The sequence below is a fragment of the Macaca mulatta genome, chromosome 17, assembly GCF_049350105.2.
Source record: "Macaca mulatta isolate MMU2019108-1 chromosome 17, T2T-MMU8v2.0, whole genome shotgun sequence".
Taxonomy (NCBI): domain Eukaryota; kingdom Metazoa; phylum Chordata; class Mammalia; order Primates; family Cercopithecidae; genus Macaca; species Macaca mulatta.
In genome coordinates, this window is record NC_133422.1 from 93,416,793 (window position 1) to 93,440,983 (window position 24,191).

Consider the following 24,191-nt stretch of genomic DNA (forward strand, 5'->3'; position numbering starts at 1 on the left):
GTTCTGGAGGTTGATTGCACAACAATGGAAATGTACTTAACGCTACTGAACTGTACACTTAAAAATGGTTAATATGTGACCGGGCATGGGGGCTCATGCCTGTAACCCCAGGACTTTGGGAGGCTGAGGTGGGAGGATTGTTTACCAGCCTGAGCAACATAGGGAGGCCCTGTCTCTACAAAAAATGTGTAATAAATTAGTCGAGTGTGGTGGTGCATGCCTACAGTCCTAGCTACTCAGGAGGCTGAGGTGGGAGGATCGTGTGAGCCCAGGAGGTTGTGGCTACAGTGAGCATGATTGCACCACTGCACTCCAGCACCCTAGGTGACAGAGTGAGACCCTGTTTCAAAAAATTAAAAAAAAGAAGAATATGGTAAATGTTATGTTATATATATATTTACCACAATTATTATTTTTTTAATTTAAAGATATTAAAAGAGCTGCTCTGCCTATGGAGTAGCCACTCTTTATTCCTCTACTTTCTTAATAAACTTGCTTTCACTTAAAAATATAAATAAATAAAGATATTAAAAGAGAGAGAGAGGGGGATGGAAGGAACGAGAGAAAGAGAGAGAGAGGCAAAGAGAGGGAGGAAGTAGTGGGGGATGGCCGGGAGAGGCAGGCGGTCTTACCTACCACATAGCCCTGCTTCTAGGAGCTGATCTCAGACTACCAGCATCAGGAGTCTAGTTTAGCCCACTGTGAGGCCAACAGATGTGTGGATTAACTTACAAACCAATCATTTTAGAAACACTAGAATTCAAAATGCATTCTCACATCAAAAAGACCATTTACACACATTTGAAGTGATGCTTGTTTGTGAATGATGAACTTCTTTTAACCAGATCCCCTGGGAATTTAGATTGTGAAGGAACCTGTTCCATAAACTTCTTTTCCATTATAAAAACTGTATTAGAAATGCAAGTTACTTATGTAAGCTTTTTTCCCTGCTGAAGCCCACCCACTTTACCCTCACACCTATGGTGCCCCCCACTGCCCACAGCTCCAGGGCTCAGTTTACAGAGAAAGACCTTGGCCTCCCCTAATCCCCTTCATCCTGAAGAAAGAAGATTCTGAACGCTCCAGCTAAATTCACCAGCAAAGGACATGGGAGAACCAGGGGACAACTCACATCGATTTCCACCTGCACGATGGCAGCCACCACAAAGGCCAAGGACGCCAGGAACATGCCAACTGTCATCTTCTTCAAGGAGCTGATGGGACAAGAGAAGAGTGACTCTCAACCAGTCTCACATTGATGAGCTAAGCTACACCCCACCCCCACCATCCCCCAACAAAACTAAATTCCCTCCAAAAACATGGCTTGAAAGTGCCCCCCACTTCTTGGTCATGGATTCATGAGGATTCAAGGAGGATAAATGGAATATATCTTCTTGTTTGCATGTTTACTTTTTTTTTTTTTTTTTTTTGAGACAGAGTCTCTTTCTGTCACCCTGGCTGGAGTGCAGTGGTGCGATCTCAGCTCCCTGCAACCTCTGCCTCCCAGGTTCAAGTGATTCTCATGCCTCAGCCTCCAGAGTAGCTGGGATTACAGGTGCATGCCACCACACCCGGCTAATTTTTTGTACTTTTAGTAGAGACGGGGATTTGCCATGTTGGCCAGGCTGGTCTCAAACTCCTGACCTCAAGTGGTCTGCCTGCCTTGGTCTCCCAAAGTGCTAGAATTACAGGCGTGAGCCACTGTGCCTGGCCTGTATATTTACATTAATTTCTAGAAACTATAGTTCAGGTGCTACTCCAGATTACAATGACCATTCCTATTATCTGCGTAGAGAAGAAAGCCTGATTAATTTTCAGGCTGTCACTCACAGCATTTTTATTGTAAAGAACATTTTCAGAAACATCAGCACACAAACATTTGTTTTCTTCGTTATTCAAAACCCTATCTTCTAGGTGAGGTTGCAGGAGGGGCTGCAGGCTGAGCACAGCCCATCTGCAAAGCCCTGGGACCAAGGGAGCCTCACCCAACCCAACCCACCCATCACCTACGTGAAATTTAAGCCACATTTTGCAATGAGAGGATACAGCACAGCGTCGAAGATCGGGACCATGATCACGATCAGGATGGCGTTCACGGTCTGCAGAGGAAGTGGAGGAGAATCGTTAAGCTTGTCTCAAAGACGACTCTGATCCCTGAAAGCAACTTAAACATTTCTTCTCCTACCTGCATCTGATCGGGCTGAATTTCGAGAGCTCCCTAAAAAGAGAGGAAAACAATCTCAGTGCAAAATGTCATGAAAGGGAAGAAGAAAGGGGACAAAGAAACTAAAACAAAGGAGTCAAACTTACGATTTTCCCGGACATAGTTGCTGCCTGCAGTGTCCACCTGGAGCCCTTAAAAATGAATAAATTTGCTGTATTATTTGGGAATGTGGGTTTTTAAAATTTTACAAGTCAATGGTGAGTCTTTTCCACGTCAGGAATGAGGTCTGACATGTTATGGGATCTAAAGTTGTTTTAAACATCAAGTTAATCTCTCAGCTCTATTATACTACTAGGTCAAAAGAAACAGGTTGCATTTCTAGTGCACGAGTGTACAAATATGGAGTGCTCCGACCCCTCCTGAAGCTGCACAAAGCACTACCCTGAGATGAAGCTATCCCTAGGACATACAAAAATGCATTTCTGAGGCTCTTTGGAAAGCATGGCATTGTCTTCTAGGTGATAGCAGCTGTGTACATTGTGAATGGTCCATATTCACTGCCATCCAAGATCCAAAAATATTATTGTTAACAGCCATTTTGACAGTCTAGGCTGGCCCCAACTAGATCTCCATCAAGAGAGTGGTGAATTTAAACCTGGACAGCCCCTTTACAATCAACATATTTCACAGTGAAAGAGGACCCAGGACTGTACAGGTAAATATGATTATGTCCGTGGAAGACTAAACACGTAAATGCTTCCATATGAACCCATCAACCCCACTACAAAGACGTCACAGAAAGTCAAGAAACTGGCCAGGCGCGGTGGCTCACACCTGTAATTCCAGCACTTTGGGAGGCCGAGATGTGTGGATCACCTGAGGTTAGGAGTTCGAGAGCAGCCTGGTCAACAGAGCAAAACCCCATCTCTACTAAAAATTAGCCAGGTGTGATGGCAGGTGCCTGTAATCTCAGCTGCTCAGGAGGCTGAGGCAGGAGAATCGCTTGAACTTGGGAAGTGGAGGTTGCAGTGAGCCAAGATCGTGCCATTGCACTCCAGCTTGGACGACAGAGTGAGACTCTGTCTCAAAAAAAAAAAAAAAAAAAAAAGAAAGAAAGAAAGAAAAAGAAATCTACCCCTGTTTGAGTTCTTCACACAGGCCAGTCACTGAGTACCTTATGGATGTTCTCACACTGGACCCTCACAGCCTTGCGGAGGGTGATTAGCACCCTTTGGGCAGGGTTAAGAGTTATTACAGCGACTCAAATCTCACAGCTACCAGGTGAGGCGTGTGTTTCTAGAGCAAGCCTCATTCCAGTGACCAGTTCCTGTCCGCATACAGCACTGCCTCCCGGGTCTGTCTGACACATCTCAATCTCCTACTTACAGCTGACACTCACATTTCTCCCAAGCAATGGTTTATCCCCACCATCATCCTCCCTGCTCAAACCCTGTGTGTTCATACATTTGTTTTAAATTCCAGTTTCTAAGAGAAACAATATCTATTTTTTTTTGTTCTGTAAACCAGGATTGATCTTTAAAAAGAAACACTCTCCAATTGCTTTGGTTACTGAGCTCCATGCGTTCAGCTGTCTAACACAATTGTGAAAAATTCCCGGGTATGTGTCTTAGGGCTGTGGTAGAAAGAGACAACAGGTCACCTGCTGGGTTCTAGGTCCCTGCTTGGAGAGGAGTCATTTTCCACCCCAGGATGGTACTTCTAGCCCAAGCATTCCATCTTAGAGTGGAAGAGGTCAAGTCCCTCTCCATTTATGTAGGGACTCCACAAAAGGCAATGTATCTTGTTACCCTCTGTATTGGTAGGAAAACAAACTCTTTACTCTCAGTTTTGATTGGTAAGAGTCCTGGATGAAATCTTTCCCAAGGCTACTTGACCTCACCTAATTGTCTTCATTGTTTAGCAACAGAAATGTGGATAGAACCACTTAGAATTGCTTTTGTTTTTGTTTTTTACAATAAACTCAATGTGATCGAACAATTAAACAAGTGAAATATAAATGAGGAACTGGAGGAGAACTTTTTAGGTGTGAAATACGAAGTGAGCCTTGGTACCTGGCAGTGTGGGATGTGCGCTTGCTCAGTGAAAAGGAGAGGACGCAGAGTTTCACATTACCTGCTGGTCAAACAAGGCCCAGAACATTGGGAGTGGAATATACAGGAACATCACCCTCATAACCATCTTAATTTGGGAGATGAGCCGCTCCTGTAGTTGGAGTAGGGGAGGGACAAATTAGCCACACCCTGTGTCCTGTGCCACTCACGGCTTGCAGTTGCTGTTGAGTTTCAGTGGAGACACAGATATTTTCATCTAGAGACAAGCTGGGAGGTGATTCATCCAAAACATACTGCCGCAGTTTTCTTTAGAAAACCGAAAATGTCTAAACTTTTTAAAATATGAGTGAAAACATCTATTTAGGAGGTAAATTACGTGCATTTACTAAATGTAAATCCCACCACCGCTGTCACCACTGCTTGACTCTCCTATATTCAAACTAAGATTATATGATCCCAATTACACATAACATATAATGCCAGATTATACCAAATGAAAAACTATGAAAAGGTAATATTATTTCCAGATCTATTTATCAAGTTACTTCAGTTAAAAAAATGCATGCATGCATAGTTTTATTTAATATGCTATAAAGGTTAGGAAGGTATAACTGATCATTTTGTCCATATAACCTTAATCTCAATTGAGATTTTGGGTGTTCACTTCCTGGGGGAATCAGGGTCACTGTAGCAATGACAGTTACTTACATCGTATTTCTCTTTAGCCCAGTCCAGCCAGTGCTCCCTCTTGGGAAATGCCTTACTCCGATGCCTAAATCTATTTTTGATGGCAAACTGAAGGAAGGAAGAAAAATCAAATTTCAAAACAGGACCAACGACTTTGTCAGGGAAGCACATTTCAATTAAACTACCTTTAGTAGAAAAATATGCTTGCGAGAAAAAAGCAAAATATACAATTGTATCTACTAGTATATGAGCACTTATTTCTATTAACAGTCTCTTTCCAACAAGCATTTGAGTTGGGGTGAACAGAGCTAAGCTGTGTCCACTTCACTCTCCAGATCCTCTAGAGAAGCACGCCCAATAGAAATAGAACACGTGTTTGCAATTTAAGTTTTCTAGTAGCCATCTTAAAAAGAAAAAGTGGAACAGGTGAAATTCATTCTACAAACATCTTATATAACATGATAAACCCCACTCTGATTTTAACAGGTAATCAATTTTAAAAATTAAGAATTTTTACTTTCGTTCATATTTTCTTCAAAATCCAGAGAATATTTTATACTTATGCCATAATCTCAATTTATTTGTTTGTTTTTGAGACAAGGACTTGCTCTGTCATCTAGGCTGGAGTACAGTGGCACTGTCTTGGCTCACTGCAGCCTTGACCTCCCAGGCTCAAGTGATCCTCTCAGCTCAGCTTCCCAAGTAGCTGGGACCACGGGTATGTACCACCATGCCTGGCTAATTTTTTTATTTTTTATTTTTAATAGAGACAGGGTTTTGCCATTTTGTCCAGGCTGGTCTTGAACTCCTGAGGTCATGCAATCCACTGGCCTCAGCCTCCCAAAGTGCTGGGGGGGCATGAGCCACCATGCCCGGCCAGCATATCTCAATTTGGATGCTAGATTTTTATTAGAAATATTTGATCCGTATTTAGGTTTTATAAAGTTTGTGTTTGAAAAACTAGATTTACACACTAAGTTGTTTCAAACATACTTAAAAGCTTTCCAATAATTGAACTGAGTATTAGTTTTTAAGAGTAAGAACACACTACAGAGAAATACATTTATTAAAAAATTAAGGCTATAGGGAAACATTTTAAGATATAATAACACAGGTCAGAAAAATACGATGACCCACCCATCATAAAATTAGGGGCCACTAAGATTCTTTGTTAGTGTTGTTTAGGAAAAAGGCCTTTGGGAAGAGCAAAGTGCATTTGCAATGACACAGCAAGAAGCGATGCTGGTGGAGGCTGTAGGCATGAGTGTGATCGAAAGGCAGTAATTGGGCCAGGCGTGGTGGCTCACACCTGTAATCCCAGCACTTCGGGAGGCTGAGGTGGGCGGATTACTTGAGACCAGGAGTTCAAGACCATCCTAGCCAACATAGCAAAACCTCGTCTCTACTAAAAATACAAAAATTAGCTGGGCGTGGTAGTGCATGCCTATAGTCCCAGCTATTCGGGAGGCTGAGGCTGAGGCAGGAGAATTGCTTAACCTGGGAGACGGAGGTTGCAGTGAGCCGAGATCGTGCTACTACACTCCAGCCTGGGTGTCAGAGTGAGACTCTGTCTCGAAAAGAAAAAGGAAAAGGAAAAAAAAGAAAAGAAAAAAAGAAAAGCAGTAAGTTAAAGCTACAGGCTGACTTTAGGATACTTCACAATATAGTTCTCATGACCCTAAATAGCTTGAAGTTGTTCTTCTGGAGTTTAAACTAAGTTGTCAATGACTCGTTAAGGAAGGACTTGGATGGGTAATTGGTAAGGTCCCCTCTTTGCTTGGAAAAAGCTTTTTGGTGGGAACAGGTCTAATGTTAGAAGAAAAGAGTATAGCTGCCCTTGAAGGGATTTTTTTTTGACAGGGAGAGGGCACATTTATTTCAAAAAGTGAAATACAACACAATACAACAATCTAATAGTACAATACAATTGAAATATAATACAATAATCCCAGCACTTTGGGAGGCTGAAGTGGGCGGGTCACCGGAGGTCAGGGGTTTGAGACTAGCCAGGCCAACATGGCAAACCCTGTCTCTACAGAAATAGAAAACTTAGCCAGGTGTGGTGGCATGTGCCTGCAGTCCCAGTTACTCGGTAGGCCGAGGCAAGATAATCACTTGAACCAGGAGGCAGAGGTTGCAGTGAGTTCAGAATGCACCACTGCACTCCAGCCTGGGTGACAGAGCAAGACTCCATCTCAAAAAAAAAAAAAAAAAAAAAAAAGAAAAGAAAAGAAAAGAAATATAATACAATAATCTAATGCAATAAGGCCAGGTAAGATAAAGTAAGTGGTCTAAAATTATCTTAAGGCTGCCTTTTCATCCAAAAGATTCACACATGTGTTTTTTAAAAAATAAATGACACATTTACCTCCAGTTATACAGCATATACAGTATGTTCACTAAAAAAATGGGGAGTGTATAAGAAAAAAATTATGTGATTCCATTAGCTAAGGATTCCCACTCTCGACATTTATTTCCCACCCATAAATGTATGTGTATATGCATATACTATGGAGGGACTTATGGAAGAAACCATATTCTGCACATTCCTGTCACCAAATATTCTTTAGAAAGAACACAGCTCCCGGCTGCATGTCATGCCAGAGATGAGCTGTCAGTTCGGCACCATCTTCCTATTGGCAGCAATCTGGTGCGCTGACATTTTCGCTATTATAAGTATTACAATGATAATCTTTGTGTTCACTTTTTAAATTTTTTTTCTTACTCTAGTTTTGTTTTGTTTAGTTTTGAGATGGAGTCTCCCTCTGTCACCTAGGCTGGAGTGCAACAGCGCAATCTCAGCTCACTGCAACCTCTGCCTCCCAGGTTCAAGCAATTCTCCTGCCTCAGCCTCCCGAGTAGCTGGGATTACAGGCACCCGCCACCACGCCCAGCTAATTTTTGTATTTTTAGTAGAGACAGGGTTTCGCCATGTTGGCCAGGCTGGTCTCGAACTCCTGATTTCAAGTGATCCGCCCACCTTGGCCTCCCAAAGTGCTGGGACTACGGGCCTGAGCCACAGTGCCTAGCCTATTTTCTTACTCTTAATTCCTGAAAGCAGCATGACTGACTTGAAGCATCTGAACACCTGAGACTCTTGCTACACATTGCCAAATTGAGCCTCCTCGTTTTTGATTCATGCTCCCTGACAAACCTCAGGTGCTGTTCCGCCATTTTGACAGACGAAGAGTCACTTTGATTTGCTTTTCTTTGACCATTGATCTTATTTTATAAGCTCAAGAGCCATTTCTATTCCTTCCTTATTAAGTTCTGTTTGTGTCTTTTTCCATTTAGAAGAAACTGCAATTTATTGAAATCGTTAAGAACACTAAAAATATATTTAAAGGAACGTCAAAGCTTATATTTTAATTTAATTTAAATTAATTTAATTTATTATAATTTAAAGGAATTATTTTAATTTATGTTAGATTTTAATTTAATTTAAAGAATTTAATTTAATTTAATAGAAGGTTCTGAGGTGGTTAAATGGCCTTGAGAAAGAGCAGCTGAGATACTTACATGGATGCACTTGGCCACTTTACCCATGATGTTGCCCTGTGGCTGGAACTTCTTGTACATCCCACTGCCAAGGATAAACACAACTAGATAGGGCAGAAGAAGACATGTCAGCAAAACATGTGCCAGAGCAACCTGTGGCCTAGAGAGATGTGCCTTTATTTGAATTATAACTTTGTTTTGGGATAATGGAATGACTTATGGAATGGATTTACTCACCAACCTCACAGTTTAGAAAGTCCTTTTAACCCTCACAATCCACAAAAACCTATGAGTAATGTGATATTTGTGTTCTAATATGCAAACCTTTAAGCCTAATATCATCTACTTCCCATAACTTAAGGTAGCTCACGTACACTCACACAGGTATTTAAGCACAAGTTCTATCTCTATTTAAAGGGAGACAAAAGGAATCAGTGCTTTCATAGAACACATTAATGTATTATTCTGCTAAGACAATAAGTGGGGCCAGGTGCGGTGGCTCAAGCCTGCAATCCCAGCACGTTGATAGGCCGAGGTGGGTGGATCACTTGAGGTCAGGAGTTTGAGACCAGCCTGACCAACATGGTGAAACCCCTTCTCTACTAAAAATACAAAAATTAGCTGAGTGTGGTGATGGGCACCTGTAATCCCAGCTACTCGGGAGGCTAAGGCAGGAGAATTGCTTGAACCCGGGAGGTGGAGGTTGCAGTGAGCTGAGATCGTGTCACTGCACTCCAGTCTGGGTGACAGAGTGAAACTCCATATCAAAATAATAAAAATAAAAATAAATAGAGCTGTAATTTTCTGAATGCAATGGGAAGAGAAAACATTCTCTTTTTAATATTCAGGAAAAAAGAATTAATCTTAATCATACATTGCAGAAATTTTTTCTGTGGCCACTGTACAAAAGCAGTTACAATTAATTGCATCTGCAGCTACAGTTTTATAAAAGTTGGAAGCACCTTTTCAATGAGGTCATTCTTCCATGGACCTTTTTGGCAAGTCATATTGTGAAAATCACTTGGAAAAAACTGTTCTGGGGCTGAGTGTGGCCGCTCATGTCTGTAATCCCAGCATTTTGGGAGGCCAAGGCAGGAGGATCACTTAAGACCAGTAGTTCTAGAGCAGCCTGGGCAACATAGTGAGATCCTATCTCTATCATCTTATTCAAATTTTTTTAAAAAATTAAAGCATTGTGCAAGAGTCGCTGAAAACATAGTCCATACACTAGGATTTCTGATTATCCAATACCACACTTCAATAATTTAAAAACACTGAGAGATAACTTGAATTCTACTTATTTTTCTCAATTAAGAGGGCCTGAGATTTTTGACAGGTGCTAGCTCCAAGTATGTGCCTATACTATAGATGTTCTTTGTAGTTGATGAAAGAGATGTTTACTTATATTCTTGCCCAATGTCAACCTTTCTCAATGCAGACATGGATGGTAAAGATGTCCAAGAGATTGAGTCTGTGTTTTCTTTTACAAACTAATATTGAATGTTTAAGCTTCTGATTAACTGAAACCTAATTCAAGCATAGGAATTTCTAGAGGTGGTGCTGACACATCGGATTTGGCCTATTCTCAATTCCTCCAGAAGAAAAAGCATAATCTTTGATAGAGGAATGACTTGTACAGATGAAATAAGAATGTACCTAATGTGCTTAGTATGGTGTCTGGTGTAAAGCAAGATTTTTTGAAATGCTATCTGTTTCCTGCCAAGAATTAAAGAGGAGGAGGTATCAATGAGCCTGCTAGGGGACAGTGGCAGTATGGGAAGAACCATGGAAGAAAAGAGACATTAAAAAGAGAACACTGAGCTCTCACCTAAATGAAAGGGGACAGTTAAATTGCTACAATGTGAGCAAAAGAGATTTAAAATGGTCCTATTCCATGCACTACTAACATCTGAAAACAAAAATCGGAGAGAGAGACATGATTGTCAGCTGAGCAAAGCTGATGACAACCTCATTTGAGTGGGAAAGGGGCTCTAAAGAGTTGAGGTGGCCGCTGGGCTATTGTCTTCTTGCACCGTTCTTGGCCACCTTTCACATCCAACCACCCCATGTAGACAATGCTACATTTCCCAAAAGCCAATGCCAAGAACTAATGTGCCAATGAATGCCTCAAATAGACATATATGTTCTGTCCACTGGGAAAGAATTCTAGTAGAAACATTTGGGGGTGATATTAGTTTGGTGCAAAAGTTATTGCACTTTTTGCCATTACTTTTAATGACAGGAGCTGCAATTACTTTTGCACCAACCTAATCAATTAAGGAAATGTAGTCGTTCATTGGCGTGTTTCAATGGCAACTGAACCAGGTGGCCATTTCTTCAAGCAAGTTATAGATAAGTACACGTTGACAAGAACAAAAGCTTTTAGCCTTGGGTTCAGCTAATCCAGCAGATTCTATCACCTTCATCTTTTTTTTTTGAGACAGGGTCTTGCTCTATCATCCAGGTTGAAGTGTTGTGGTACAATCATGGCTCACTGCAGCCTCGACCTCCCGGGTTCAAGCAATCTTCCCACTTAAGCTTCCAGAGTAGCTGGGACTACAGGAGTAAGCCACAGCATCCAGCTAATTAAAAAACAAAACAAAACAAAACATCCAGACGTGGTGGCTCATGCCTGTAATCCAAGCACTTTGGGAGGCTGAGGTGGGTGGATCACCTGAGGTCAGGCGTTCGAGACCAGCCTGGCCAACATGGCGAAACCCTGTCTCTACTAAAAATACACAAATTAGCTGGGCATGGTGGCAGGTGCCTGTAATCCCAACTACCTGGGAGGGTGAGGCAGGAGAATCGCTTGAACCCAGGAGGCGCAGGTTGCAGTCAGCTGGAATCACACCATTGCACTCCAGCCTGGGTGACAAGAGCAAGACTCTGTCTTAAAAAAAAAAAAATTTTTTTTTTGTTTTTCTGTTTTTTTTGTTTTAGAGGTAGGGTCTCTCTCTGTTGCCTAGGCTGGTCTTGAATTCCAGGCTGGTCTTGAACTCAAGGTATCCCCCTGCCTCGGCCTCCCAAAGTTCTATTCCTCCCTTATTAGGTTCTATTTGTGCCTTTTTCCATGACACCACGCTGAGCGACCATGCTGGGTCTCTCTCACCTTCATCTTAATCTGCCTAAATAGTATTACACCTTTCAATGACCAACTCAGTTGGTTCCTTTTCCTGTAATCCTCTTTTGGATCCTATTCCCTCAGAATTGATGTGCCAATCCTACTTTCTTTGAATACTTAGAGCATGTTTAACATCTGATGCCAATTCTTCTCACTACTTTTTGTTGCCACTTGTTACATGCACTTTAAAACATTAGTCACAATCATTCATGTAGAGCCTGACCTGGTCCTAGGCTTCTATTAATTCAACCTATTTCCACTTACTCAGGGCTACAGCCATGAGAGCAGCAGGAACCCCAAAGGCCAGTGGGTAACAAGCTTGTTTACTGTGAATTCCACATTGTTGAACTGGGGAGAAATGACAAGATTAAAATTATTATGGCATTGGTAACGAGCATATCATTCCCATTTGTAAAGATCCCTCACTGATAATTACATATTGCTTTCACATACTGTTCTAGACACATCCATTTGCCTTACTGACATCGTTGCTAGCTAAGCAAAGCAGCAGTGTAGCAGGAGGAGCAGGAGATAGAAACCAGTTCTCATCTCAGCCGCTAAATAGATGGGTGATCCTGGGTTGGTCAAAATCAGTGGCCCCCTCTTGGTTCTGTAGATTTTCTTTGTGGGGGAGATAAAGATGATCTGGATACACTAACTTGATTATATGGGACTCAGTAAATCAAAAGTACACTGGAAAATCAATATTCCTGAATTCATGCCAATCAGGTAGCAATTCGATGACCTAGGGCCAAGGTTGGCACACTTTTCTGTGAAGGGCCCAACGGTAAATATTTTAGGCTTTGTGAACCATTGGTCTCTATCAACTACTCAGCCCCACCTTTGCAGGGGAAATCAACTGTAGACAATACATCAATGAATGGTCTTGCCCAGATTTCTGGATTCGGCCCATGGGCCACAGCTTGGCAACCTCTGACCAGCAGCTATTTTAGCTTTGAAATCCCAGGATATATGTGTGTGTGTGTGTGTGTGTGTGTGAGTGTGTGTGTGTGTATGAAATAAATAAAAATTATAAAGAAACTAAGACTTTGTAAGAAGTCGTAGAGATTCCTGGAAATCCTTTCCATGGAATGCTGGAGCCTCCAGGAATGATCTGATGCTATCAGGGTTTTGATTTGGTTCAGCTATCTCACACTTCGGGAGAGAAAGAAGTTAACTAGCAGAAGTGACAGTCATACGAATGTTTTCTGTTCATGGCAAAAAATAATTTTCCCCCTATAAAGAATAGAAACTTGTTAGTCAAATCTTTATTTGAACGGATTCGTTATCAACTAATTAACAAGTTACATAAAATTTTTGTCATATGTTCACTTTATATTTGTATGAGAGTCATGAATTTCCTTTTAAAAAATTATCCTTTAACAGATTCTACAATTTAAACATGCACCCTCTAGTAGAACCTAGAGGTGGGAGAGGTGAGCAAACAGGACACAGGAATAAAAGCTATTACATTTTTGTGTAAAACAAGTTGGAAAAAACAAAAAATAAAACAAGTTGGAATGGGGTTTAATTGTCTGTCATCCTCAAACCACTATTCTGTGCAGGAATACATAAATCCCCCTGAAATCTTTATTTCATAATCTAATCTGATTCAAATGTGGACAGGATGGTCTTGTCAGTTTGTCATCAGTAACACCACATATTCCCTTCCACATGGGAAATTCACAAACTCTCAATGGAGCATTAATAAGAACAAACATCTGATAGCTACCGACACTGTCCCATTCTCTTCATCTGAGCAGTTCTTTTGGAAATACTTGAGATGATGGGAAAGCAAAGAAAAAAACTTTGCCTTGGCCTGGCAAATATTACAGGCTCATGCCTGTAATCCCAGCACTTTGGGAGGCTGAGGCCGGCAGATCATGAGGTCAGGAGATCGAGACTATCCTGGCTAACATGGTAAAACCCCATCTCTACTAAAAATACAAACAAATTAGCCAGGTGTGGTGGTGGGCACCTGTAGTCCCAGCTACTCAGGAGGCTGAGGCAGGAAAATCGCTTGAACCCAGGAGGCGGAGGTTGCAGTGAGCCAAGATCATGCCACTGCACTCCAGCTTGGGCGACAGAGCAAGACTCCTTCTAAAAACAAAACAAAACAAACAAAAAACCGAAATAATTTTGCCCAGTAAACTCCTCCTAAGTCACGGAAATATCACTGGGGAGCAAAACTTGAAGGCTGAAATGGGAGCTACGGCCACCAGCCCAGCTTCCAAGGTACCTCTCTTGCCTCTTACCTCTTACCATGAGCATGACTTTGCATGAATAACAGTTTAGGGAGATGGATGCCCATGCTAAGGATGGCTTAGACTCTCCAGTGGTCACTGGGATAAGGGATTTAAATAAGATTAAAAGGAGGTGAAACTCACAGGGAAGGAAGCGCTTACTCCAGATCCCAATGGCATCCCAGCATGTAGCTGACAGCTAGAGGACAGGGGAGAAGGGAAGAACAGAACAAAACGAAGAAGATACGGACTTAGCCTTTACTAAAAACAGACAAACAGAAGTTCCTTTCAGGTATCTCTTACCTCTGAGCATGGGAGTGATGATCGTGGAAAGCAAACTTCCAGCATTAATGGCCAAGTAAAACATGGAAAAAAACCTGTTTCTTCGTTTCTCCTGCAATGAAAAGGAGAAAGCAAGATGACTTTGGCTATCAATCAACTGAGCAGAGGGAGCTGATGATCTCACTTTACTACTAACTTAGTTTCGGTTGGTATCTTACTTTCTAATGTACTTAAAAAGAATCCGACGGAGAACAGACTTTGTGCCAGTGGCCTCTGACTCCTGGATGTGTGTAGTTCATGCACGTGGGCTCTGGGGATGCCCCTGCTCTTACCTGGCCCTCTTCAAACTGATCTCCGCCAAATGCAGAAACGCAGGGTTTGATTCCTCCAGTCCCCAGAGCTATCAGGGCCAGGCCGATCATGGACAGCGCCCTGGGAAAGACAGGGTGTTAGGGCCAACACGGCAGATCCTCACAAGCAGAGCCCTCTCTTTTCCCCAGGTTCCCTCAGCGGGCCCGGCACAGTGACACACATAGAGAGGAAGACAATCTCATGAGAAGCCAGCTCACAGGAATGCAGCCTGATAGCCGAATGCAAACTTGAACTCATGGGCCTTCAAGCTCCTGCCCCCATCTAATAATTTACCATCCAGAAAACATAACACAGTAGCTCGCGAGCTGAGGAAAGCCTTAGGTTTGGGGTTCTATTGTAGCTTTATTGTTTCCAGTAGAAGAGTGGATAAATGAAAAGTTATTGAACAAATATAAGCATTGTGTCTGGTACAGTCATAACAGACTCATAATAGTCATTAAGTAACATTGGAAAACATGATTTCATTGCAAAGCAGAATATCAGGTTAGGTAGTACGATCTCAGTTTGTTTACAACGTACGGAAAACTGGAAGGAAATAGACTAAAAGACTTATTGTCATGTCTAGATGGTGAGATTAAGGGTTATTTAATTTACTCTTGTATTTTCTAGGTTATTGCTAAGTATTTTAACTCCTGAATTGAAAAAAAAATTATAGCATTTATTGACCCTCACTTTGTAGTTGTATTAAACTTACAGGTAGGTACTACAAATTCCTGGTTTTATAGGCATGTATCCCGTATCTTGTTGGTTACTAACGTTGCTTTTAAACACTTAAAAAATTTTATGAAACAGATAAAGTCAAAGAAAATATTGCACAGATGAAGAATTCTTTAAAAATCATGCTTCCTGAACCAATCTCCCTGAATTGGCTGGCAAAATCACCCCTTTAATCTTGTCTGCCTCTTAATACAACTTGCATTTAATGTTGTCAGTCTAAGCATTTTAAAAGACAACAAAAACACAGCCAAGTGAATATTATTTACAATTCACTCTTGTGAGAATTTTAGGTGTGCTCCAATACGAACTCCATGAAATGAAAAATGAAAAGCTAAGATTTCTTGAGCACTGATCACTTGTCAGGCAGTGTTCTAGGTGCTTTACTTGGATTAACGCACGACAGTCCTACATGAAGTAGGCACTATTACAAACAAGGAAACTGAGGCACAGAGGTTAAGAAAGTTGCTCGAGCTCACACAACTAGGAAGAGGCACAGCCCGAATCTGGCTCCAAAGTCCACGTTCTTAGTTGATATTACAGATTAGAAAACTGAGGCGCAGAGAAGAGCACCTTCCCAAGGCCATAGAGCTGCTCTGTGGGAGGGCTCACAGCCACTCCCTCCACCGACACAGTTCCCTCTGGACAACAAGAATGTTGCATGAAGAGATTCAGTCTGGACAGCAGTCTGATCAACTGATAAGCCAGCAGTGCGGTGATTGCCGATACTAATTTGAGTTTCTATTCTAGTTTCCCAGCTCATTAGTTTACTCATAGATCAAGGAACTGAAGCACAAAAACAGGAAACAAAATAAATCTCTATAACTAGTCTACTAGGCCAGACTGCAGTGAAGCAAGATTAATCCAGCACATGAGCATTTGTCAATGACTCCTGCCACCCAGGGCCCAGCACAAAGGGCTGGAACAAATATTTATGAAACGGGATTATTGAAAGATAGGCAGAAGTGTGGTACGAGACAGAAAACCAAAGGTCCTGGAGTCCTCAGGACACCTGGCAGTGTGAAGGATCAAGGTCTGTGGGACTTTACATCCCTCCAGGGTAGGTCAAGACCAACATGAATCCCCTGCCCACTGACTGTACCTCCTGTGGGATATGGCGGCCCATGACAGCGAAGCCTCAGAGGGAGCACTGCCTCCAGACAACCATGAGGGTGGTGACATCCTGAAGACCCAGCTCAATCCATTTGGCAGCCTTCACCGTGCTGCCAAAGAGGGAGGAAAAACCTCCTTATGCTCACAGTGAAGTTCAAGGAAAAAGATGAAGACTTAAGGCATCGAATGAGCACGCGGTGGGAGGGTGATGGGGGCAGCAGAGAGCATCAACTCACACGTGCGCAGGAAGGCTGTCAGGAGTGCCATCGTGGTTGTGGTCTGTGAGGTCATTAATGGAGCTTACTGAGATGACTGCTTGTCCAATTGTGTAGACGATGGAGAGCGACACAATGGTCCTGTGTTTCCAAAGGTTAAGAGAATCCAAGTTAATTGCACAATAGCCATCCACTTCTGACTCCACCACAAAATACCTCCTCCTTGAAAGCTTTCAAGAGCCCAATCCTGAATACACGTATTTCTCAAACTTGAGTAACACTGTTAACTCTCAGGAAGGCACATGAGCAAAAAGAATAGAACAAAGTTTTGGGCTAGGCATGGTGGCTCATGCCTGTAATCCCAGCACTTGGGAGGCCAAAGCAGGAGGACCGCTTGAGCTCAGGAGTTCGACACCAGCCTGGGCAACATAGTAAGACCCCATCTCAACAAAAATAAAAAATTAGCCAGGTGTGGTGGTGCATGCCTGTGGTCCCAGCTGCTCGGGAGGCTGAGGTGGGAGGATCACTTGAGTCCACGAGGTCGAGGCTACAGTGAGCCATGACTGCGCCACTGCACTCCAGCCTGGGTGACAGAGCGAGACCCTGTCTCTTAAAAAAAAAAAAAAAAAAATTAACAAAATTTTGGCCAGAGGGCCAGGAGAGGGGAAAGATCCACTTTATCTTTCAAGTATTTGAAAGACTCTATGTTTTATTTTACCTATGGAATTCATATTTATATTTTTAAACAGTAAGAATTACTTATCTTCTGATTGGTAATGATATTTGACCAGGAAGTAGACCTTTGGTAATTTTTGCAGAATTCTTTGGAGGTAGTGATTATTCTTTCTTCTGCCCATGCTACAGTTTGGATGTCTGTCTCTGCAAACCTCAAGCTGCAATGTGATCCCAGTGTTGGAAGCGGGACCTGGAGGGAGGTGTTTGGGACACCGGGGCAGATCCCTCATGAATGGCTTGGTGCTGTCCTCATGGTCATGAGTGAGTTCCTGCAAGAGCTGGTTGTTGACAAGAGCCTGACACTTGTCTCGTCTTTCTCTCTTGCTTCCCCTCTGGCCATGTGATCTCTGCACTTGCCAGCTCTCCTTTACCTTCCTCCATTAATGGAAGCAGCCTGAGGCTTTCACCAGATGCTTGGTCTTCCAGCCAGCAGAACTGTCAACCAAATATAACTTTTTCCTTTATAAATTCCCCAGCCTTGGGTATTCCTTTATAGCAACACAAGAGGACTAAGACAGCCCATGACATTCCTTTGTCCTGGAAAAGCCTCTACTTCCTTCTTCATTAAGTTCTGCAAAAACTTTCCTGACAACATGCCACTGAGTGTGCTCGTGGAGCCTTTCCTGGAGGGCTGCGTGACTTCTCTCCTTAGTGACCTCACATCACCTGACCTCAGCAACATTAGCCCCTCAGCAGCCAGGGAGTATTTCAGAGAGTTTCTTCGTTTCCCCAGACCTTAACTCCATGCCTCACAAATCGCTAATAAACAGTATCCCTGCTACTATGTCAAGATGAGACAAAGATGTTACATGTGTTTGGATTAGGGAAAAACAAAAACCTATAGATGCTGCTTGCAGTCACTGAATGTCAGGCACTGTGTTAGGCTCTAGGGACAGGATACTGAGCAGAAACAGAGCTGTAAACGCTCTCCTAAGGGTTTGCTTTTGTTTTTAATTTGTTTTTGAGACAGGGTCTTGTTCTGTCATCCAGGCTGGAATGCAGTGATGTGATCACAGCTCACTGCAGCCTTGACCTCCGGGACTCAAGTGGATCCTCCCACCTCAGCCTCCCAAATAGCTGGGGCCACAGGTGTACGCCACTGTGCCTGGCTAATTTCTTTATTTTTGGTAGAGATGGGGTCTCACCGTGTTGCCCAGGCTGGTCTCAAACTCCTGCCTCAGCCTCTCAAAGTGCTGGGATTACAGGTGTGCACCATACCACACCCACCTCCCCTAAGAGTTTATGTTCTTTGATTCATCATTCCCAGATTCCACCATTCCCAGCTACAAAACCTACATTTACTTTTTGGCTTGTTTGTGAACAAGAAATTTCCAGCCACTCACTTGAACTTTCCAAGCCATGAGTCAGCGATAAGAGCTCCAAGAATTGGCGTCAGGTAGCACAGAGCCACAAACGTATGGTAGATGGCGGTGGACATGTTATCATCCCAGCTGAAGAAATTTGTGAAGTACAGAATCAGGATTCCTTTTGCAGAGGGCAGGTGGAAGAGGAGGGGGGAAGCAAAGTTAGGACTGTTACGGCCACTCCCACTCTTCCCCAAAGGGTGAGAAGCAGCCAATACAGTTACCTCTCATTCCATAGTAGGAAAATCTTTCGCAAAACTCATTGGCCACAATGAAGAAGATGCTCAGGGGATAACCAAAGCAACCCTGACAAGAAAGAAATAAGCACAGGGTTGAAACACACCACTCACTTGTCCATAGCCACAAAGGAGCACCAGTGGCATGAAAGGCAGTCAATGCAGATTCAGTAACTTACCAGTGACTGTCTAGAGCAGGAAACTAGAATTCAATCATTTTATTCCCTACACTAATCTTTCCACATAGAGACAGCAGTGAAATAAAGCATCCAGTGGCATTGTTAGTCTGAGGAGGATTATCCACAGCATTTCCTCGGGAGAGGACATCTCACATGGAAATCCAGGATCACACCCTCACTGGTTCTAGATGTACACTACAGATCTGTTAGGTGAATGAATCCTTAGGGGTACAACAGATGATAAAATTTACAAGATGAAGATATGTAGAGAAGAAAAAAGGGTACTCACCTGTGATTTCGACATTCCTAAAAGAAAAACAGAATCCCAATATTAAAGTCAAGCCATTACAGTACTTTTTGCTGTGTCTAAACTCAAAGCCTCTGACTTTTTGGGGTGGCCAGAGGGGCCATTCACCAAACAGCTCCAGCCCTCCCTGGGATCCTGGCCCCAGACTCGTGCTTCTTATCTGAAGTGGGGCCTGGCATCGGTATTTTCTTTTAAGAAGCTCCTCAGGCAGTTCTCCTGGGCCATCAAAATTGAGAAGCAGCGGCTCAGAGAATCAGGCCTAAACCATTTCCTGCTGAAACACTTCAAAGGCTGCCCATCGGGATACAATCCACACATTCTAGCATGTTCTTCGATATCTCCCAAGTGTTTTGGTGGGGATTAAATTTCTGTAATATAAAATGCTTCTGAGTGCCTGACACACTGTGCACATTCAGCCGCCACCTCCTATGGCCTGGGCCCTGCCTGCCTGCCAGGCTTGCCCCATGATTTAAGTCTTGCCACCGATATTCCCTTCCCAAATCATCTCTGATGTGCCTACATCACTGTACTGTCATGATGGGCAGTTTATATTTTTGCTTCCTTTCTGGACCAGGTTCTGCAAGTGGAAGAATCATGTGCCATTCATCACACCAACATCCCCACTTCCAATGTCCTCTACAATACCTACCACTGGTAGGGGGTTATGTCAGGAGAACGAATGAGAAGAGCAGGAAGAAACAGCCAGAGAATACAAGGGAGCCGGCGCATGTCAAGCCCAGTGGACTCTCCCATCTGCATCCTAGGATCACCTCATCCCTACCCCGTCAGCACCTGCTCTTCCGTCTCCCCGGAATTATGGCAAGAGCTGAGCTGTGCCCTTGTCTCTAGTCTTTACACCTCCTCACTTGGCTCCTACACAAACACATTGCCCTGTGTTCGTCCGTGTCTATCACACACTACGCTGTTTCCCACGGGGCGTCCATCCCCTTCCCCCTCACTCACCCTGATTTCCTTATATTAGGGTTCTTTGTCACCAGGGCTCCCTGAACATGCTCCACTTCTATTAGGAATCTAGGAATCGGTGACCCCATAGCAGTGGGTCTCACACTGGAGTGAGCCTCAGAATCACCAGAGGGCTTGCAAGAACAGATAGCTGGGCCCCACTCCCAGGGTTGATTCTGTAGGCCTGAGATAGACACTTGAGCTTGCATTTCTAACAAGCTCCCAGGTATGGGCGTTGCCACTGGTCCAGGCAGTGTGCTTTGGGAATCACTACACTGGAAAATTAATCTTTAGACTGTTCTTTTCCCAGGGTTTGTTCTTGGCAGCTTTGTCAAAAATGAGTTGGCTATAAATTTATGCATTTATTCCTGGGTTCTCTTTTCTGTTCCACTGGTATGTGTGTCTGTTTCTATGCCAGTACCATGCTGATTTGGTTCCTACAGCTTTGTAGCATATTTTGACATCAGGTGGTACCTCCAGCCCTATTCTTTTTGCTCAGGATGACTTTGGCTTTTCGAGGCTTTTTGTGGTTGATATGAATTTTAGGATTTTTTTTTCTATTTCTATGAAGGTTATCATTGGATCTTGTCATTTGCAGCAATACAGATGAAACTGGAGGACATCAGGTTAAGTGAAATAAGCCAGGCACAGAAAGATAGATATTACATATTCTCACTCACATGTAGGAGGTAAAAAATTGATCTCATGGAGGCAGTGAGTAGAATGGTGGTTACCAGAGGATGGGAAGGGTAGGGGAAGGTGGGAGGATGAAGCAAGGTTAGTGAATGCAAAAACACAGTTCTGTAGAAGGAATAAGAGCTGGCGTTTGGTAGCACAACACGGTGACTACAGTTAACAAAAATTTATTGTATATTTCAAAATACAGCCTAGGCATGGTAGCTCACACATGTAATCCCAGCACTTTGGGAGGTCGAGGTGGGTGGATCACCTGAGGTCAGGAGTTCGAGACCAACCTGGCCAACATGGCGAAACCCTGTCTCTACTAAAAATACACAAATTAGCTGGTCTCGGTGGCGCACAACCGTAATCCCAGTTACTTGGGAAGTTGAGGCAGAAGGATTGCTAGAACCTGGGAGGTGGAGGTTACAATAAGCCAAGATCGCACCACTGCACTCCAGCCTAGGCCACAGAGTGAGGCTTTATCAAAACAAACAAACACAAACAAACAAAAAACCCCAAAAAACAAAAAACAAACAGAATAGATAGCAGGTCTGGAATGTTCTCAACACAAAGTAATGATCAAGGTTTGAGGTGATGGATGTTCCAAATATCCAGATTTGATCACTACACATTGTATGCCTCTATCAAAAATCATATGTGTCCCATAAATATATATAATTATTATGTATCCATAACAAATTTTTAAATCCTTAAAGCCCTACGGCAGCCCATGTGTTGCAAACTACAGCAGAGCTGCCCACATGAAAAGCAATTCAACCGGAAGTCAATGTCTGCCACTGGGGCTGGTATTTGAGAAGACTGACCTCTCTCTGCACCTGAGATTTGCAACTCTAACAAGAGTCAAGATGAAGTCAACGCTGCTGGTCTAGGGACTACACTTGGAGGACCACATGCAGGCTGTGATGTCCTGCTGCCTGATGGCTCTACATCAGAAAGTTTTATCACTTCCCTGGCTCCAAACGCCGGGAAGACCACGCCAGCTATCCAGAGCAGAAATCGAATACAGGAGCCATACAGCCCGCTGAAGCCTCCACCACAGTGCCCTCCTCCATCTCCCACACCACTTCCCTCTGGGGCCCTTCCTTGTAGATTTACTGCCTTATATTTTCATTATGTGCAAGTTCAAAGCCCTATCCCACAATAAACAAAGCCACAACCCCGGCAGAGGAAACTCCCTTCCTGACCCTGACCACGGGGCCGTCCAGGCTTCACCACCCCTTCCCGGGCAGGCGCCTTCCCTCCTGGTCCCGTCAGCCTGTGCTGGGGTTATTTCCACTCCTGCAGCTCAGGGTGGCCCCAGGGGCCTCCTACCAGATGGTCTTGCATTTTTACCCACTTAAGAGCATTTTAGGTCCGGACGTGGTACCTCACACCTCCATCCGAGGTGGGTGGATCATTTGAGGTCAGGAGTTGGAGACCAGCCTGGCCAACATGGTGAAACCCTGTCTCTACTGAAAATACAAAAATTAGCCGGCCTGGTGGTGCAGGCCAGCTACTCAGGAGGCTGATGCAGGAGAATCGCTTAAGCTCGGGAGGCGGAGGTTGCAGGGAGCTGAGATAAAGCCACTGCACTCCAGCCTGGACAACAGAGCGAGACTCCATCTCAAAAAAGAAAAAAAGGAAAGAAGGAAAGAAAAAATAATAAAGAACATTTTAGATGCTATTTTAGTCCTTGTCCTAAGCAGGAAATACACTGTACTGGTTTCACAGGACCTCAGTTCCCAACTCTTCCTGCCTGTTAGAGTTCTGGACAGAGATTCCTCCACACGAATAACCTGGTTTCCTCGCGAGCGAGACCTGTCGTGGGATGGGGCTGCTTCCAGAGCAATACACCAAGAACGAGGGCCATGGAGTCAGCCTTGCCGCCGAGTCTCACGCCGGCCTCCGTCTCATGCCAGCTGCATGGTGCGTGAGCCCATCTGTTTTGGGCCTGTCCGACAATCAAATGAGGACGGCCTTGGCCCTGTGGGGTTGCTGGAAGAGTCCTGCAAACCCCACAACGCTCAGTGCACCGTTACGGGGGAGACGCGCCTGCCTCAGAGTCCTCAGCGCGCCCCTGCGCCGCTTCCCGCAGAGCGGAAATTCAGTGTTTGTGGGACACGTTTCCTAAGGCCCGTTTATCAGTCACAGAGCACAGCGCTCAGATCCAGCTCTGCACCGCGGGTTCCACAAGCCCTTCCAGGAGGATCCTTCTTCTTCAGCCCCGAGCCTGACCTGCAAGGAGCTCATCCATGTCCCAGGTCTCGACCTGGCTCCCATCGGGTTTGGCCAACAGGGAGCCCTGGGAAGATCAGAGGGAGGGAAGAAACGCTGGGGTATTTGTTTTTCTGGTGCCCTCCCTGCAAGGTCACCTCAGACCATCACCTCTAGTGACAGTCACGGCTTCTCTGATGTCAGCCCTTCCCACACAACTCTTTCCTTCCAGGTTTCAGTAGCGGTTCCTTCCCCTCATCTTGCAGGCCCAGAGGGCAACAGGGAGGCTGCTGCAGACCCAGGTGCCACGCTACCATGTGTGGTGTCTGTCCACCGCAGCATCTTTCTGTGACCAAGCCCTCCTGTGCCGAGCGTGGCCTATGTGTCCTGGGAGGTCCGTGGTGAGGCAGTGCACCCGCTGTGGACTTGGGCCATCTTTCACACTAGGCAGGAAAGCACCAGTCTCCAGCGAATAGGAAGGGCTGGTCGGGCAAGCTTGCATTTTGCAAGCTTGATGCAAACCAGCCTGAGAGTGCAAAGCGTCATTGCTGCAGTGCTGTGCGTTCTTGAGGACATGGCAATACCACATTACGCTTCGCCTACTTAGACTTTGGGTAATATGGCCTGACCATTGCCTCCCAAGGTCAACGAGAGGGGTGAAGTCACACAAAGGTCCGTGTTATCCTTGGCCCTCTTCAGGGAAGCAGGAGCGAGCTCTGAAAACCCAAATCACCCAAATCCAGCAGGGAGAGCCCGGGCTTCATCACAAACCTTCCTTTCCTGTGTTCCCCGGATTTTTATTTGCAGGGAAAGATTTCATCTTTCCAGAGTCGTCCGTTTGCCTTTGCTAAATATTTTGTACCTGTTATTTGCTTAATAATAGTGGTAAAGTTTTTCTCCACTTCAAACATACTACCGTTACAGAAAAGAGGCCATTCAGAAAGCTTAGGTCTTAACATCATTATACACAGAACTTAATTACTGGAAAGGAAATCCCTGCAAGTGTAAATCTGAGACTCAGTACCCAGACA

At 44.0% G+C, this 24,191-nt stretch overlaps 1 protein-coding gene across 1 annotated transcript in view; it reads right to left on the minus strand.

The window, feature by feature from the left end:
- Positions 1–24,191, minus strand: part of SLC15A1 (solute carrier family 15 member 1) — a 70,361-nt gene that overhangs the window by 20,769 nt on the left and 25,401 nt on the right. Inside the window, 14 exon segments of the mRNA NM_001032899.1 lie at positions 1,133–1,214; positions 2,011–2,099; positions 2,186–2,218; positions 2,311–2,355; positions 4,298–4,387; positions 4,945–5,031; positions 8,443–8,525; positions 11,807–11,890; positions 14,089–14,179; positions 14,400–14,499; positions 16,503–16,622; positions 18,560–18,701; positions 18,805–18,886; positions 19,285–19,301. Of these exon segments, the coding sequence (NP_001028071.1) occupies positions 1,133–1,214; positions 2,011–2,099; positions 2,186–2,218; positions 2,311–2,355; positions 4,298–4,387; positions 4,945–5,031; positions 8,443–8,525; positions 11,807–11,890; positions 14,089–14,179; positions 14,400–14,499; positions 16,503–16,622; positions 18,560–18,701; positions 18,805–18,886; positions 19,285–19,301 (1,145 nt within the window).